At 46.2% G+C, this 15,860-nt stretch overlaps 1 protein-coding gene across 1 annotated transcript; it reads left to right on the top strand.

Annotated features, from left to right (window-relative positions):
• The first annotated feature begins 9,506 nt into the window (after positions 1-9,506).
• On the top strand, positions 9,507-15,215 carry LOC144761277 (uncharacterized). The gene is made up of 2 exons (XM_078646726.1): positions 9,507-9,631; positions 14,059-15,215. The coding sequence occupies exon 2, from the start codon at positions 14,088-14,090 to the stop codon at positions 15,204-15,206; it is 1,119 nt and encodes a 372-aa protein (XP_078502852.1). The 5' UTR covers positions 9,507-9,631; positions 14,059-14,087; the 3' UTR covers positions 15,207-15,215.
• Positions 15,216-15,860: the final 645 nt, after the last annotated feature.

Raw genomic sequence — 15,860 nt, 5'->3', positions numbered from 1 at the left:
TTACAGGTTACACAGTACATCTACTGACAGACATGTAATTGCACTTCTTGGTTACATTCTCGTTGTTGACTATAAACAGAAAGAACATGTAACAAACATATAACATAGAACCGAAAGAGTCTGGTGGTAGCGGTTGGTATAGACAGAAACTAGTAGATCTGTTAGGTGGATAAGCAGAGCTTTGACCTTGTTGTTATCCATTGTTTGGTACGGAGACACTTGTGTCTATGGTGGTTTGAAGGTGTGCATGTGGTTGTCAAGTTTAGACCACATCGCTCTGCATTGATGTCTACCTGGCGTGCTTCTGAGGGTGATCGTGTCTGCCCCTCTTAGGAAGATCACCCAGTTGAGCCAGCTTTTGAAGGTGGCCTTGGAGGTGTCCTTTCAGTTTGTCAGAATTGTTTGTGTTGCCGACGTGAGGAGAAAGTCCAGTAGGTTCTTATCTTCTTGGGTTGCAATTTTCTGTGATATCTGCGCTGTCACTATAGTGGTGAATGATTTCTTAAGGGTGCAGTTTAGTGTTTTGTTGGTGAAATCTAGCAGCTGTTTCCAGAATTTTTTGACTTTAGAGCAGCTGAAGATGAGGTGTTCTAGGTCTCCTTTCCCTGATCCACAGTTCCAGCAGGTGTTATTGTCTATTAGACCAACTGATGCCAGGCGTGCCGGCGTCCAGTAGGCTCGGTGTAGTATCCAGAATTTGGTTTGTGCGAGTACTGGAGATATCATGTTCTTGGATGGGGACTCCCAGAGGTTTTGTATTTCCTGTTCAGGCAGTTTGGTCTCAGTTAGGCTTTCCCTGTAGGCCTTTTTCTTATCGTTGAGCTTAGACATGGCTGGTCGGAGTATTTTGTACAGCAGTGAGACTTGGTGGCCTGTCTTGTTTATGTTCTCCATGAGCCGGAAGATCGAGGGGGTTTGTCTGTGTAGCTTTGATTTCGTTAGGGCTGTTTTTATGGCTAAGAAGTTGGAGAGTTCCATGTCGGGTAGGTTGTGCTCTCTTTGCAGGCTGTTGAAAGTGTGTGGCGTTCCTTCGTGTTCTAGTTGTATTGGGAAATGTATCCCATTCGTCTTCCATGTGCCTCTGTATTTGATCTTGCTGTTTTCCCATAGTGTCTCCCACTTTGAGTTTTTGAAACTGACCTCTAGGTTGCGGTCTATCTTCAGTAGTGCTTGTTTCGTGAACTTTAGGATCGGGTTGTTGTTGAGTGATTTTTTGTTAGCCGTGAGTAGTGTGAGTTGGGTGGTGTTGTTTAGCATTGCTTTCTCTATGGCTAGCCACGTTGGCGTGTACTTTTGTCCTGTATTAACCAATGTATTCCTTGTCTGGCTATGAATGCTAGTTGGAAAGTTTTCGGGTCCGCTAGGTTGAGTCCGCCTAGTTTTTTCCCCAGTCTCAGCTTGTGGAGTCCTATCCTCGCCTTCTTGCCCTGCCATATGAATTTGTTGATCATTAGGTCTAGTCTTTTGTGGAAGTCTTCTGTCATGGGCAGGGGGAGCATGTTCGCTAGGTAATTGATTATGGGTGTTATCATCATTTTGATGGTGTCTATGTGGCCCCACCATGTGATGAACTTGGGAGACCATGAGTCTAGTAGGTCTTTTCCCTTTTTTAGCGTGCTTGACTCGTTCAGTTCTAGAGTGCCCCTTAGGTTTCTTTTGAAATGGATACCCAGGTATTTGATGGCCTTTGGCTGCCACGCTAGACCTATGTTCCCTATATCCTCTCTGGTTGCGTGGACATTTAGTGGCATGCAGTCCGATTTGTCCTTGTTGAGTTTATAGCCTGAGTGGTTGGCGTATGTTTCTATTGTGTTCATGAGTGCTGGTAAGGATTCGGATGGATTGTTTGTCAGAATTAGAAGGTCGTCTGCGTAGGCTGCAATTTTGGCTGTTGTGTTATTTATTGTTATTCCTGTGATGTTTCTGTTTGCCAGGGTGTCCGTGATCAGAGGTTCTAGTGCTAGCAAGAATAGTAGTGGCGATAGTGGGCACCCCTATCTCGTGCCTCTTTCGAGTATGAACGGGGTAGATGAGCCCCCGTTTATGGCGATTTTTGCGGTTGTTTTTTTTATATAGTGCCATGACTTTCTTCGTGTATTTGCTCCCTACGTTGTATTCTTGCATGCACTTTTTGAGGAAGTGCCAGGAGACTCTGTCAAACGCTTTTTTGGCGTCTAGCGTGATGGCGATGGCTGGGTTGATTGAGTTAGAGCAGTGTTCGATCATCTGGCATAGGAGTCTGGTGTTGTCATGTGACATGCGGGTTTTCATGTACCCTACTTGAGAGTTTCCGATCAGCTGGGGTAGTATTTTGTTAAGTCTGGTGGCTAGTCCTTTTGCATAAAGCTTGCAGACAAGGGTGATTAGCGAAATTGGCCGGTAATTTCTGAGCCATTGTGGATATTTGCCTTCTTTCGGGATGACTATGATATCGGCTTGTGACATTGTTTCTGTTACTGTGCCTTCTTTTGCGCAGTGATTGAAAGCTTTAGTCAGGACTGGGCTCAGGAGTACTTTGAATTTTGTGTAGAAGGGTGCTGTATAGCCATCTGGTCCAGGTGCTTTGTTGTCTTTTAGTGCATTGATGGCGTTTGCTATTTCGGATTCCTTGAAGTCTTGGCCTAGTTGTCTCGCTTCCTCGTCTAGTAGCTTGGGTAGGTTGAGTCTTTTTAGGTAGTCTGTAGTGCCTGTCTCATCTATGTTGTCATCCTTAGTGTAGAGTTCCTCGTAGAACTCTCTGAAAGTTTGTAGTATTTCTGAGTGGCTTGTGTGTGCTTTGTTCTGCTTGTCTGTGACACTTGCTATGGAGTGCTGTCTTTGTTTGCGTTTGAGGTATGACGCCAGTATTTTCCCCGCCTTGTTGGCCTCACACAGATTGATTTCTTTGTACTTCATGATCCACATACCTGCTCTCTCACTGAGGATTCTATTATACTCATATTTCTTGCTTGTGAGCGTTAGGTGGAGGTCTGAGTTTGTGGTGTCTTCTATGTGTTTTGCTTCTAGTACTTTGATGTCTCTTTCTAGTTTGTTCAGCTGTGAATTAGCTTCTCAGTCTCTTCTGGCTTTAATGTCGATCAGGTTCCCTCTTATGGTCGCTTTCAGGGCCTCCCACAGGCATTTCGGATTTATTGCCTCTGTGTCGTTTTCCGCTATGTAGTATTTGATTGCGCTCTCTATTGTATCTCTGTCCTCTTTCTTTGCTAGCGTTATGTTATTGAACCGCCATATGCGGTTAGTTTGGTCGTTATGTCTCCCTGACATGTGTAGGCTAATGCAGGAGGGGTCTGAGACCATTCTAGCTGCTATGTCTGTGTGTTCCGTCAGGAGTGTGTGTGATTTAGAGATGAGGATGTAGTTGATTCTGCTGTAGGTGTTGTGCGGGGTGGAGTAACAGGTATAGTTTCTAGTGTCTGGGTGCTGTAGTCTCCATGGGTCTTGTAACTGAAGTCTGTTGCAGATGTTTTTCAGGATATTGTGGGTGGCAGGTGGTCTTGTCTTGGAGTGCGTCTGTCTGTCTAGTGTGTGATCTAGGACTAGATTGAAGTCGCCTGCGATGATGTTTAGGCTGTTTGTGTGGTACTTTTCCAGTTTCCTGGTTACCCCCTCCCAGAATACTGTGTCCACTGTGTTCGGTGCATAAATATTTGTTACAGATATTGTTTATTCTCCTCTTTTCAATCTTGTGTGCAGAATTCTGCCTTCGTCATCGTGTTCTACTATCTCGATTGTTATTTTTGACTTGGAGCTCACTAGGGTGATTACTCCCCTCTTTTTCCCTACTGCCGGTGAGCTGGCTGTGTGGCCTATCCCAGGGCGCTTTGATCTTGTCCGCCTCTTCCGCTGATAGTTTGGTTTCTTGTAGGAGGATGATGTCGCCTTTTGTCTTTGCTAAGTAGTCTAAGATCTTCTTTCTATTAACAGGATGATTCATCCCTTTTACATTCAGTGATATGACCTTGAGGTTGGATTGTAGTGTCGCTTTACTGTTCATTGCGATATTGTGATGGTCGCTGTACTAACAATTTCTGAGTGCATGGAAAGTATTTGCTGTGCCTGCTCTTGTTGGATGGCCAGTGGTCATTGTCTGCTTTGTTTGGTCTTGATTTCTGTCTGAGGTTACGCTTAGGGTGTAAATATGACTTACATGACTGACGGGACATTTCTAACTAACAATACAAAACGAATAAACATAACATAACTGACATTTTCCCCTCCCTTCCCTCCCCCTTCCTATTTCTTTGTCGTACTGGAAGCGTGCGACAGCAATGTCCTCTGCCTCCGCCTTCCCGGGACTTTGTTTAGTTTGGTTGTTGATCTTGTTGAGAGAAAAAAGACTCTCGTGCCCTCTCCCTCCTTTCTTTTGTTAATAATAGGTGGCGTTACAGGCATTCCCCTTGAACTTATCACTTATATACACTTTAAAGGATATGTTTGTCTTTGTTTACGCTTATTTTTGCTTCGCATACTGTTCGGGATCCTGTTTGCCAATCGCATCTTGTTTGGTTCGGTCCAGCGATCAGTTCTGTTTTGAGGGCACATTGCTTCCATTGAGGTAGATACGTACGTTGGTGTTCTCAGTGCTGAGTGTTCTAGATCCATTTCTTTGAGTGAGGTAGATATGTTGGCTGGTTCGTGTTTGTTGTAGATTCGACTTTCTTTAAGTGAGGTAGATAGATCGGTTGGTATGACGGTTGCTCATTTTGTACTTCTGTTCATTGTTGAGAGCTTTTGCAAGAGCCTTTGATGAGGTAGGTATATTGACTCGTGAGTTCAGTGTTAGGTGTTCTTCCTATTATGTTACATTGTCCTGCGATGCTCTTCTTTTCGATGATGTAGTCTTTAGTTCCATTTCTTGCGGTTCGGCTGCCCTCAGGTATCATGACAGTTCTGTTGGGTCATCAAAGATTAGTGTTTTGCCATTGTTTGTTATTCTGAATCTTCGATGTCCGACGAAGGAGTAGGTGATGTTTTTCTTTCTTAGATTTTCCCTTTGTGCAAGGAAGCCTTTTCTGATGTCTACTGTGTTTTTGGAGTAGTCCTGCGTTAGGATGATCTTATTACCCCGCTAAACCAAGTTTGTGTTCTTTCTCGCTACTCCGAAGATGGCCTCTGTGTGGTGCGATCGCAGGGGCTTACATATTATCTGTCTTGGTGTTTGTCTGTTGCTCTGTCTTTGCGCAGGAATTCTGTATGCCTTGTCCAGCTCAAAGGGGTTGTCAAACTTTAGGTTAGTTAGTTTCAGGATGAGGTCCTGCAGCATAGCTACGCAGGTGCCCGCTTTGTCTTCTTCTCCTTCTGGTATTCCAAGGATCCTTATGTTCCCTTTCCTCTGTCGGTCTTCGAAGTCGGCCGCTTGTTTTTGTAGATCTGTCGTTGCTTTGGCTTTGTTTGATTTTGCTAGGTCGTGGACTTCGGCCAGTTTTTTTAGGATACTTTCTAGTGTGGCGCTGATGTCCGCTTTCTGCTTGAAGGGTGATTCTGGGGTGGTCTCTGCTTTGGGCTTCTTTTGTTGTTGGGGCGCTTTCCCGTCACTCCCTGCCATGTTGCACAGCCCTCTTTTGGTCTGCACGATCACAAACCTTTTTTTGTTGCCGAGTGTGGTCTTAGGCGCTGGTCCCTTGTTTTGCTCGCCTACTACCATTGCTTTTGTTGTCTTTGTACTCGTTGTGGTTGGTCGCTCTTTGGTTGGTCTTGGGTCTTTATCCGTTTTGTCGGCAGTTTTAGTGCTCAACCTCATGTACCGCGGTGTTTTGGCTGGCTTGCTGGCCCGATTTTACTTGCAGGTTTCCTTGGACCTGAACCTCCTCTCATGGTAGCAGGGATCGCTGGGTCTAGGGTCTCGGTTTGCCTTCTCTTTCCTTGTTTGTGCTCCGTTGCTGTGTGTTATTTTCCACCAGTTGCTTCGCACTCAGGAGCTGGCTTTTGTGATACTTCTTAAGATGGCTGCCCGCTGCAGAGCCGCTTTCGTTTTTTGGGACCTATCACGATGGACGACCCATAGCGCCCTCACAGACTTTTGCCTCCTTTGTTTTTGAGGTGGTCACCCTGCAGCGTGCGTCTCGTTTTTCTTTTTTGTTCTTTTGTCTGCTTTGTCTGCTGTTTAGGCGATCGAGACCTGTGTGTTACCTCTTTTTTCTATTTTGCTAGTGCTGGCTTGGTCGTGATCTCTTGGCACTTGTAGTGCGGAGCCTGTCTATGTGTCAGTGGGAGGCTCCCGTTATGTACGCTGGTTTTCCTTATGTCTCGGTCTCTTCCCAAATGGTTGCCTCGATGTTCATTCCTCTGCCTCATTCAAGATGGCCGCCGTCTGGTTTGCAGGTTTTATGCATGCCCTCTTTGTGGGAGAGATCGGTCTGAACGAGGCTGCTGGTCTTCTGTCTGTGGCACGGTGCCAGTCTGTGTGTCAGCGGGAGGCTCCCGTTATGTTCGCTGGTTGCTTGTGCCTTTGTCTCTCCCCCTATGGCCGCCTCGATGTCTCTACCTCTGCCCCACTCAAGTTGGCTGCCACCTTCTCTGTGGGAGGGTTCGGGCAAGGGATCGGGCGGAGTGAAGTAGCTGGGCTGTCTAGGAGGACCGGGGGCAGTGCTGAAACGGGTATTGTTCTGTTTAATGTGTTGTTTCTCCCCACGTATCCCTTGTTTGTAGCATGTTTTCTTTGTTCGTCTCTGATTTCTAAGATGGCCGCCCCCTGTGCTCTTCACTTTCGCTTTCGTTACTTGTGCTCGTGAGTCTGCTGGCGATAGCTTTGACACTCGGTTTAGGTCAAGTGGGGGACCAGCGGGGGCTGTTCTTGATTGCGGGGGAGTGCGCGGCACTAACCTTGTGTTTTGCGCTGTCCCACCCCAGGATTGGTCTTTAACGTCCCCTCACTGCCTCCGTTAGCACTTCACGTCCGCCATCTTTCTTGTTTCGGTACCCCTCGCTCCGTTATTTTCTTTTGGATATAGCTGCTTCCTGGGTGGTCCGTTCTGTGCACACTCTTTACCACGTTGTGCCTGGCGGGTTCCGGCAGCCGTTTCTCTGTTTTGGTGTCCTCGGTGGTTACGGCTTTGCACTGATTTTTCTGGCTTGGTCCCGGGGTGCTGAGGAGCTCCGGACTTACTCGCCTCCCCTCATTGCCATCCAAGCCACGCCCCTCAAAAGTGGCAATTTCTAACACACAATTTAAAAACCACCTTTACTAAAAGGTGTGTTAATACATTCTGAGTTCAGAGGGCCTATACTCCATTTCTCTATCTTGTCCCAATGGCAAATTACACTTGTAAGATTTTAAAAGGCAGCTTCAATGTTAACCCATGGGCCAGACAGCTGTTAAATCTCACCTGTAGCTTTCACAGGAGCAATATGCAAGTTCTGAAAAGGTCCCAACTTACCTCACCCACCAAACCTGCCCAAAGATGTTAAAGCAAGAATGATAAGAATGTTGGAAGAGGGGAAACAAGGGAAAAAAGAAAGACAAATGTCCCACGGCGTACGTCAATGAGAAATACAGTTTTGTATATGTTTCCTGCATGTAAACTACAGACAAAAGCATTAGGGTTGTGTACCTGTATTCTATGACTACACGCAACTAAAGGGTAGGTATCTATTTAGTAATTGTATGCACTATTTGTTAAACTCCCCTCTTCCACATTTAATTTAGTGACTGTAGTTACAGGAGAAGTGTGCAATCTATTAAAAAAAAAGAAGTATTTTGTGTACCCAACTCATTAGACTGAATAGAGGGGTGAAAATGCATGTGACAGTGTACACACCCACCTAAACTCAGGATGTAGCAGAGAAACAAGCATTGCCCTAAAAGGTCAGCAAATCCATAAGAGGAACAGAAGACGGTAAAATCCCTGTTGTTAATCTTCTGATATTAAACAAAAATAAATAAGCAAAAATATGCTGGGCTATGTGCTATACATCTCCTTAAATCTTCAAGAGACCTTAATAAGCTGTTTTCTTTATTACAGCTTCTTCTACAATGCACACAAAGAAAATGGGATCTCCAAAGCCATGAGGACAATGATTAGATAACTAATACTCAAGATATATTAAGTATGCGAAGCACAAGAGCTGCGTTACCCCATTACTGCTGGATGTGATACTTTATAGGCTGTCTTTTGTCTTTAGGAGAAGCCATCCAACAAATAGGACTAAAGCCATTAAGTTCCACCACAAGCCAAACAACAAGAACCAGCCGATGCAGCAGAACAAGGACCCCAACGAGGGAAGTTGCCTGTGGCGCATTGTGACGCGGAAGGAGCAGGTAAGTGAAACCAGAAGCGGAAGAGAAGTGTGCATTGACTAGAACGCAAATCGCTCTTTCGCTGGATCAGGACAGTTTTATGCCTGGCTGCTCCACCTCTGCATACAACAGGCCGGAGGCTGAGAAAACCCGACAACAGCCTTTCAATATTGAAAAACGAAGTACACAGTATTTCAGTATAAGGACATGTAAAACACACTAGCACATGTCCAACCTTTCACATACACTGCACCCTGCCAATGGGGGTACCGTGGGCCTACCTTAGGGGTGCCTCACATGTAAGAAAAGGGAAGGTTAGGGCCAGGCAAGTGGGTGCACTTGCCAGGTCTACATGGCAGCTTACCACTGTGCAAGCAGACACTGCAATGGCAGGTCTGAGACATATTTAAAGGGCTACTCATGTGGGTGCACAACCAGTGCTGCAGGCCCACTAGTAGCATTTGATTTACAGGTTCTAGCACACTTAGTGCACTTTCCCTGGGACTAACCAGTAAATCAAATATGCCAATCATGGATAACCAATTACAGTCACAATTTACACTGGGAGCACTTGCACTTTGACGCTGAGCTGCAGTGGCAAAGTGTCCAAAGCATCTAAGCAAGCAAAAATGAAATCCAGCACACTGTCAAAAAATGCAGGAGGTAGAGGTAAAACGTCTAGAGAACCACGCCAAGGATGCCAATTTGAACAGCATCCCATTGCAAATTAGACACCTAGTAAATACAGGGTGTACAGGATTCGGTATTTACTGGGTGCACAATTTACACCAGACTCCTCATGATGCACTCTGGAATGGGGTTAAGATGCTAATTTTTCATGTTAGTATCCATCCTTCTATTGCAAGATGCTCAAGTCCACTATTTGCCTGCAGTTTGACCCATTTCTACCCTGATGAAAATCAACCGGTGGCTGAAATACAAAGTAGGGAGCTAATAGGAACTTGAGCCAGGCTCAGTATTTACACATTGATAGGGTTCGAAGCCTGTCCCTACTTTCCATAATCTTGAGTCATTTCTGAATCTACAGCCCCAGTTCTTTGTGGTTAGCCAGCTGGGATCAGAAATACTTATTAAAACAAAAGATTAGAATGAAAATTGAACTTTAAAACATTGTGATATATTTTTCTCCATCATACATTCTCCTAAGTGATTAGTGGTACGTTCCATTTTTCCCCTTCATTGTATTATTGGTCTGTTCTAAGAAATGGCAGTTGGAATGTTTACCCTTTTCTCCTCAGACGGGAACAGCCTGCCGGAAGACGAATAAAGAACTTGACCACTATCTTCGTCATGTGGGTTTCTTCAATCTAACTTCTAACAGAAATGTAGTTGCTTCAGAGCCACGCACTGAATGTGCATTTTAAGATGCGCGAGGTACGGTCTCCACACACTAATGTTATTCTTTATTGGATATGTCTGAATCATATTCAGTTTTAATATTTGATAAACCTCCAGTGCGGATGGAAATTATTTTTTAAATCTTCCCTGTTCGCCTTAGAGCCACGATTCCTTCTAAAACAAACCTGCTTTCCTCAAACTAATACTACCCCCTAAAAATAAGAAAATCAATTTAAAAATGGCAGCCAAGGTGTTTATTCCTACCCTGGGGTTCAAAAGAAGCGGGGAATGATTAATAATAATTTGTCTGGGAAGAGGATGTTTTTGTAGAGAATTTTGCATCTTTAATTTTCAGCCGCTCCAACATTTTATCATTAAAACTGCATGAATATAGAAAAACTAATACCTCATATCTGTGATGCTGCGCGGCTTCCGTCTCAAATTTCTACATTGTCTGACCCCATTCCTGTCAATTTTCCATACCCGCTCTGCCTCATATCCGCCGAGGGAACACTGGCGCTCTCTTTATGCTAATTTGATGCTCTCTGAGTTGTGTCTGTTATTCAAAGCAGTTGGAGCAGTTATTGCGAGTAATCTCATTTTTGCAGGTGCCCCGGGGCTGACTAGGCCTCAGATCGGCCCTGCAGACCGAGTCGAGCGCCGTGATGGCCTGCTGGTAAATAGCAGCTCTTCCCCTCAGAATCTGATATCAGTTACTTCACAAACACAGTAATAAAATGAAACAAATCCGATTTTCGAGTAAATAAACCAGACTTCGGTGGCAGCGACAGTGGTCCGGACAACAGGATTTTAATAAGGCATGCACGGGGATAGATGAAACTGCCAGAACCCCCAAAATAGCTCTCTGTCCCTGAAGAAAGAAAACGTAAAACTACACCTCCGGAATCGAGCAGAATTTACCGAAGTGGTGTTAATTTTTTCAAGGGCTGCGTCTTAGGCATTTGAGATGAAAGTGAGCAAAATACTGAACTGGCGTCATCGAAAGGATGGGGGAATAACATTTACCCGATATTGCGCAAGACACCCCCTCCTTTATACCACCACTCTCACGTTCTTTGTTGTGGCAGCAGTGTTGCTAAAACACATACAGCCAGATTCATCAAGCGAAATGCGCTCGCAAATGGGCCAGATTCTGAGAATCTGGCCCTTTGCGAGTGCAATTTTTGCATTTGGGATTCATCATCCCAAATGCAAAAATCGCTAATAAAGAATTCGCAAATTTGCAAGGATTAGCATTTAAGGAATCTCTATTAGAGATTCCTTAAATGCTATTCATGAAACATTTAAAAATTGTGAATTCGCAATTTAGGACCGCTATTTACCTCGAAGTCAAACCTCGTGGTAAATAGCGAAAACTTAGAAAAATGCATTTAAATACATTTTTCTAAGTTGCATGTTACACACACACATGTCCTTTGGACATGTGTGTGCACAACATCAGTGTAAATACACATTTCAGGGGTGCTACAGGGTGTCCTTTGGACACCCCTGCACCCTTGAAATCGCATCCTTATTTGCGATTAGCAAATTGCTAATCGCAAATAAAGAATAAATCCCCATTCATTCCTATGGGCCTGAAGGCCCATAGGAATGCATGGGGAGTTATTCCTTATTTGCGATTAGCAATTTGCTAATCGCAAATAAGGAACATGTAGGAATCGCAATATTTTTTGCAATTCCTACATGAATCCCGTTTTGCAAGTCCTTAATAGCGATTCCTTATGAATCGCTATTAAAGACTCGCAAAATGGGTCTTTGATGAATCTAGCAGATAGTAAATACTAAGAGCTATTGCCCACATGCATCAACGATAATTGCATTCGCAAACGGTGCGAATCGCAATTTTCGGCCGTTTGCGAATGCAATTATCAAAATTGCATTGCATCATGTATTTCGCAATTTTAGGAATCGCAATCATGTTGCGATTTCTAAAATTGCGATTGCATTTCAGAAATCGCAATTTCAGATTTCTGAAATGCAATGCATGATCATTTTAAAATTGCGAATTTTCAATTTGGAAGCGGTAAATTAGCATGAGGTTGAACCTCGTGCTAATTTACCGAAAACCTTCAAACATGCACAAAAATGCATTTTTGAAAGTTGCATTTTACACACACACATGTCCTTGGGACATGTGTGTGTTTAAATTGCAGTTAAGTTTAATTTCAGGGGTGCAGGGAGGGGTTCTTTGCCCCCCCCGCACCCTTGAAATTGCATTTTCAAAATGCGATTTGCAAATTCAAAATCGCAAATTATAAATGCTCTTGGCCCATGGGAATCAATGGGAAGGGTTTTCCTTAATTGCGATTCGCAAATTGTGAATCGCAATTAAGGAAAAATACCGATTCGCTAAAAAAAATGTGATTTAATCATGCATTGCCGTTTGCGAATCCTTAATTGCGATTCCTTAATTTTCGCAATTAAGGATTCGCAAACGGCAACATTGATGCATGTGGCCGTATGTACGAATGGTTTTGCATTTCTTAACGGTCCAAATCGCCATTTCGAGCCTTTAAGAAATGCAAAATTGCCTTTTGGTATGCGTGAAAGGCACATGCAGCGTCGCAAAATGCAATTTTTCCCCGGTAGATATCGCATTTTCCGATTCGCAAAATAGGAAATCACAAATAGAATTTTCTATTTGAAAATCGTTAAAACTGTGTACGTACGTAGCATTTCCTGATTGTGACTGGTCACATAATGGACATTTAAGAAATGCTATTACCATCGAATCCGATCTGGTGGTAACCGGGTGCAAACGTAAAAAGCATTGGCATAGCCAATAGGTCTCGCATTTAGGTATTTATAAGTTGTTAGCAATGCAACAGTTGGTGTTGTTGCATGAAGGATATTCTGCTGCATAACTAAATACTTATAAGGTCCCAAAAGCGAGACCTATTGGCTATGCCAATGCTTGTTATAACTTCCTACAGTGCCCGACCTCAACAGCAGACCTGGGCGGGGTGTGGAGTGAGTCCTTCAACTCTTTAAGGCTTTGAACGTACTCCATCAAACCAGCATTTTGCCCTCAGAGGGCCTACATGAGGCACCTTATGTAATGCGCATAACTTTGCTTCTGAGAGATTGGTGAAAGTGCCTTTGATACTGACTGCATCAGCCTCTGCATCTAGACAAATCTCAAACAGGGCATTTTAGCCCTCGACTAGCTGAGAAGTGAGAGTTTTGGCATTAACAAACTCCCATTTAATACGGGTGCCCTTACTCTTGTTAGCAATGACGCCAGTAATTATCCTAGAGCTACCCACCAAAGCCTACCATCTGCTGATGTCAATAGCAAGGTTTGGGGAAAGATGGTCACTCATGGCGAGATTATGTACTTACAGCCTGATTCATCAAGAAAGGAAACAGCGACTCTCAACTAGCGAATCACAGCGAATCGCAAATGGAAAGGCGCAGATCGGAATTCATCATAGATAGCGAGTAATCTAAGCGATTCGCACACGGGCGCTAAAATCGATAGCGAGAAAATGAAATCGCCGAAAAAGTCGCAAAAACCCAGATATTCCGTCTCTATTTAGCGCCACGCAAATCCACATTTGCGACATCTCGCCAGTAGCGAGAACTCACCAACGGGAAGTCGCTTTACGAGCGCCGTGATGACGTCGCAACCAGGAAGCAGCCAGTTGCCACACCCATTCTGAACTGCGAGGCTGACCGCGAGTCTGCAGCGAAACTGAGAGCTCCTACCGGGACACCTCCAAAGTAGCGCTAGTCACCCTTTAGCGACAGTAGCAATGTCCGAGGAGTCTGCACCCGGGCCCAGTGACAGCGGGCGCAAGAGAAAGCTCAAGTTTACCGAGCCGGAGTTGGAGCACCTCATCGAGGGAGTGGTTGAAAACCACGCTAAACTCTTCGGAAAGGACTCCCGGAGGGTGCCAGAGATGGAGAGACGTCGCATCTGGCTAGGAATTTCTGCCAAAGTGAACGCTGTGGGCGTGACACACAGGTCACTGGACGAATTAAAGAAGAGGTGGTACGACCTCCGAGGTCGTGCCAAGGAAAGGGTGGCAGAGAGGCTGGGCGAGACATCTGGTACTGGGGGCGGAGACCCTACTGTCCCTCCCAATACCCCCATGGAGGACCGCGTGGAGGACACCCTCGAGACAGAGGCATGCATAGGTGTCACCAACCTGGACTCATCCCGACCCAGCCAAGACAGCCAAGGTAAGTGGCATGCGACTGCGACCCTGTCCCCTACCAATGGCCATGGCCCTATAGCCTCCCATATGCATTCCAAGTCATACAAACAATGCACATGAGATCATGGCCACAAGCAATGTCGGACATGTACACTGCCCATAATGTAAAAAAAACAATGTAAAATAACCCCAAAGCAGCCAGACGTAACCCAAAATGAGCTATCGCTAAGCTGTACGTGTGACAGATACATGGCATTAATGTAAGTCCAATTCCCCTCACAGGTGGCGGCGACTACAGCAGCGACAGCGACATGCTGCAGATCGCTGAGTCAGAAGAGGATGCGGAGGAGGTGCCAACACCAACACCTCATGCACCATCAGGCGTAGCCCCACACACCGCAGCCAGGCCAACACCAACAGGTCCAGCACCATCATTGGCAGCACCAATCCCTGCAGCCAGGGCAAGACATACAGCGCCAGCAACATCCGGCGCTGCACCTAACCCTGCAGCCAGGGCCAGACCAACAGCTTCAGCACCATCAGGTGCTGCACCTAACCCTGCAGCCAGGGCCAGACCTACAGCGCCAGCAACATCCGGCGCTGCACCTAACCCTGCAGCCAGGGCCAGACCAACAGCTTCAGCACCATCAGGTGCTGCACCTAACCCTGCAGGCAGGGCCAGACCAACAGCTTCAGCACCATCAGGTGCTGCACCTTTGCCAAGCACAACTCCACCACCCGTGGCACCAACTACTTCTGGTGCATCAACTGCGGTGACTGTGCACACACCCACTGTGGACAGCCAGCAGAGCAGCCATGTCAGGGCTTCCCACCATGACACATCACACAGCAGCAGGAGGGGGATGGCTGTGCGCAAGCCAGGCATGAGCACTGAGCGCCGGATGCTACGCATTCACCAACAGCAGGCACGACGGCAAGCGGCCATCCAGCTGCAACTACATAAAATTGGCCGCAATGTGGCCAATGTGGGTGATAGTGTTGAGCGCATGGCGGCGGCCATGGAGGCCAACACTGCTGCAGTTATATCGCAGCGCACCTCCGCCCGCCGACGCCACCGGCAGCTCCTAACGCGCCTGACAGCCTACACCCGCTCAAATTACATAATGGGGAATGCCACCTCCCAGCTATCACGACGGTGCCTGGCGCAGCAGCAGCAGCTGATACAATGTGTCGAGGATGTTGGACGGGTGCTGGAGCAGGTCACCACTGCCGTACTGGCACTCCATCCTACTGGTGAAGGCAATGTGGGGAGGGACGACACCAGTGAGTGCGCCTCCAGTGCCAGCAGCTTGTCTGCCTCAATGGTTGGCGTGTTACGCCGCAGCACCAGGCCCACTGCAGGGACACGTGCCGTCCCAGAGGAAGAGCCAGAGCGTCGTTTGGGGGCTGCGCGGCGGAGGCGCAATTGAGTTCCTTGCAAGTTGCCTAGATAATGCTGATGATACAAGCATGTCCAGTGGCTAGTTAGGAGCAGTATGGCGCAATACTGCTGCAATATTATGAATGTATACTTAACGTTATTATTGTGGATTTAACAATAATATTTATTCATGCTACATACATGGGCCTCCTGTCATTTTTTACATTGCCATGCAGGAGTGAATGTTGGGTGAGTGGATTGTGGCCTTCAGAAACTGTTCATAGTGATGTGGTTGCGCCGTCTGTGTCCTTCAGCAGGGTTCTCCCCGCGTGCATGCCGCACATGTGCTGGTGGACGGTCGTCCCCTTCAGACTCACTGCCAGAGATCTCGACTGGTATCCGGCGCTTGGTTGCAATGTTGTGTAACATTGCGCAGACAGCCACAATGCGGCAGCACACATCAGGACTGTAGTACATGGCCCCACCTGTCTTGTGCAGTATGCGGAACCGGCTCTTGAGTAGGCCGAATGTCCGTTCTATACAATTCCTTGTCCGTATGTGAGAAACATTGTACCGCCGTTGCTGTGGTGTAGCCGGGTTGAGGTATGGGGTGAGGAGGTATTCCCGGAGGGCGTAGCCGCTGTCACCTGCATGTGAGGAGCAGAGGGTGAGTGCCTGAGCTGCGCAGCTACATCATTGCAAT

Source organism: Lissotriton helveticus, chromosome 6 (genome assembly GCF_964261635.1).
Source record: "Lissotriton helveticus chromosome 6, aLisHel1.1, whole genome shotgun sequence".
NCBI classification, from domain to species: Eukaryota; Metazoa; Chordata; class Amphibia; order Caudata; family Salamandridae; genus Lissotriton; species Lissotriton helveticus.
This window is presented reverse-complemented; position numbering and strand designations above follow the sequence as displayed.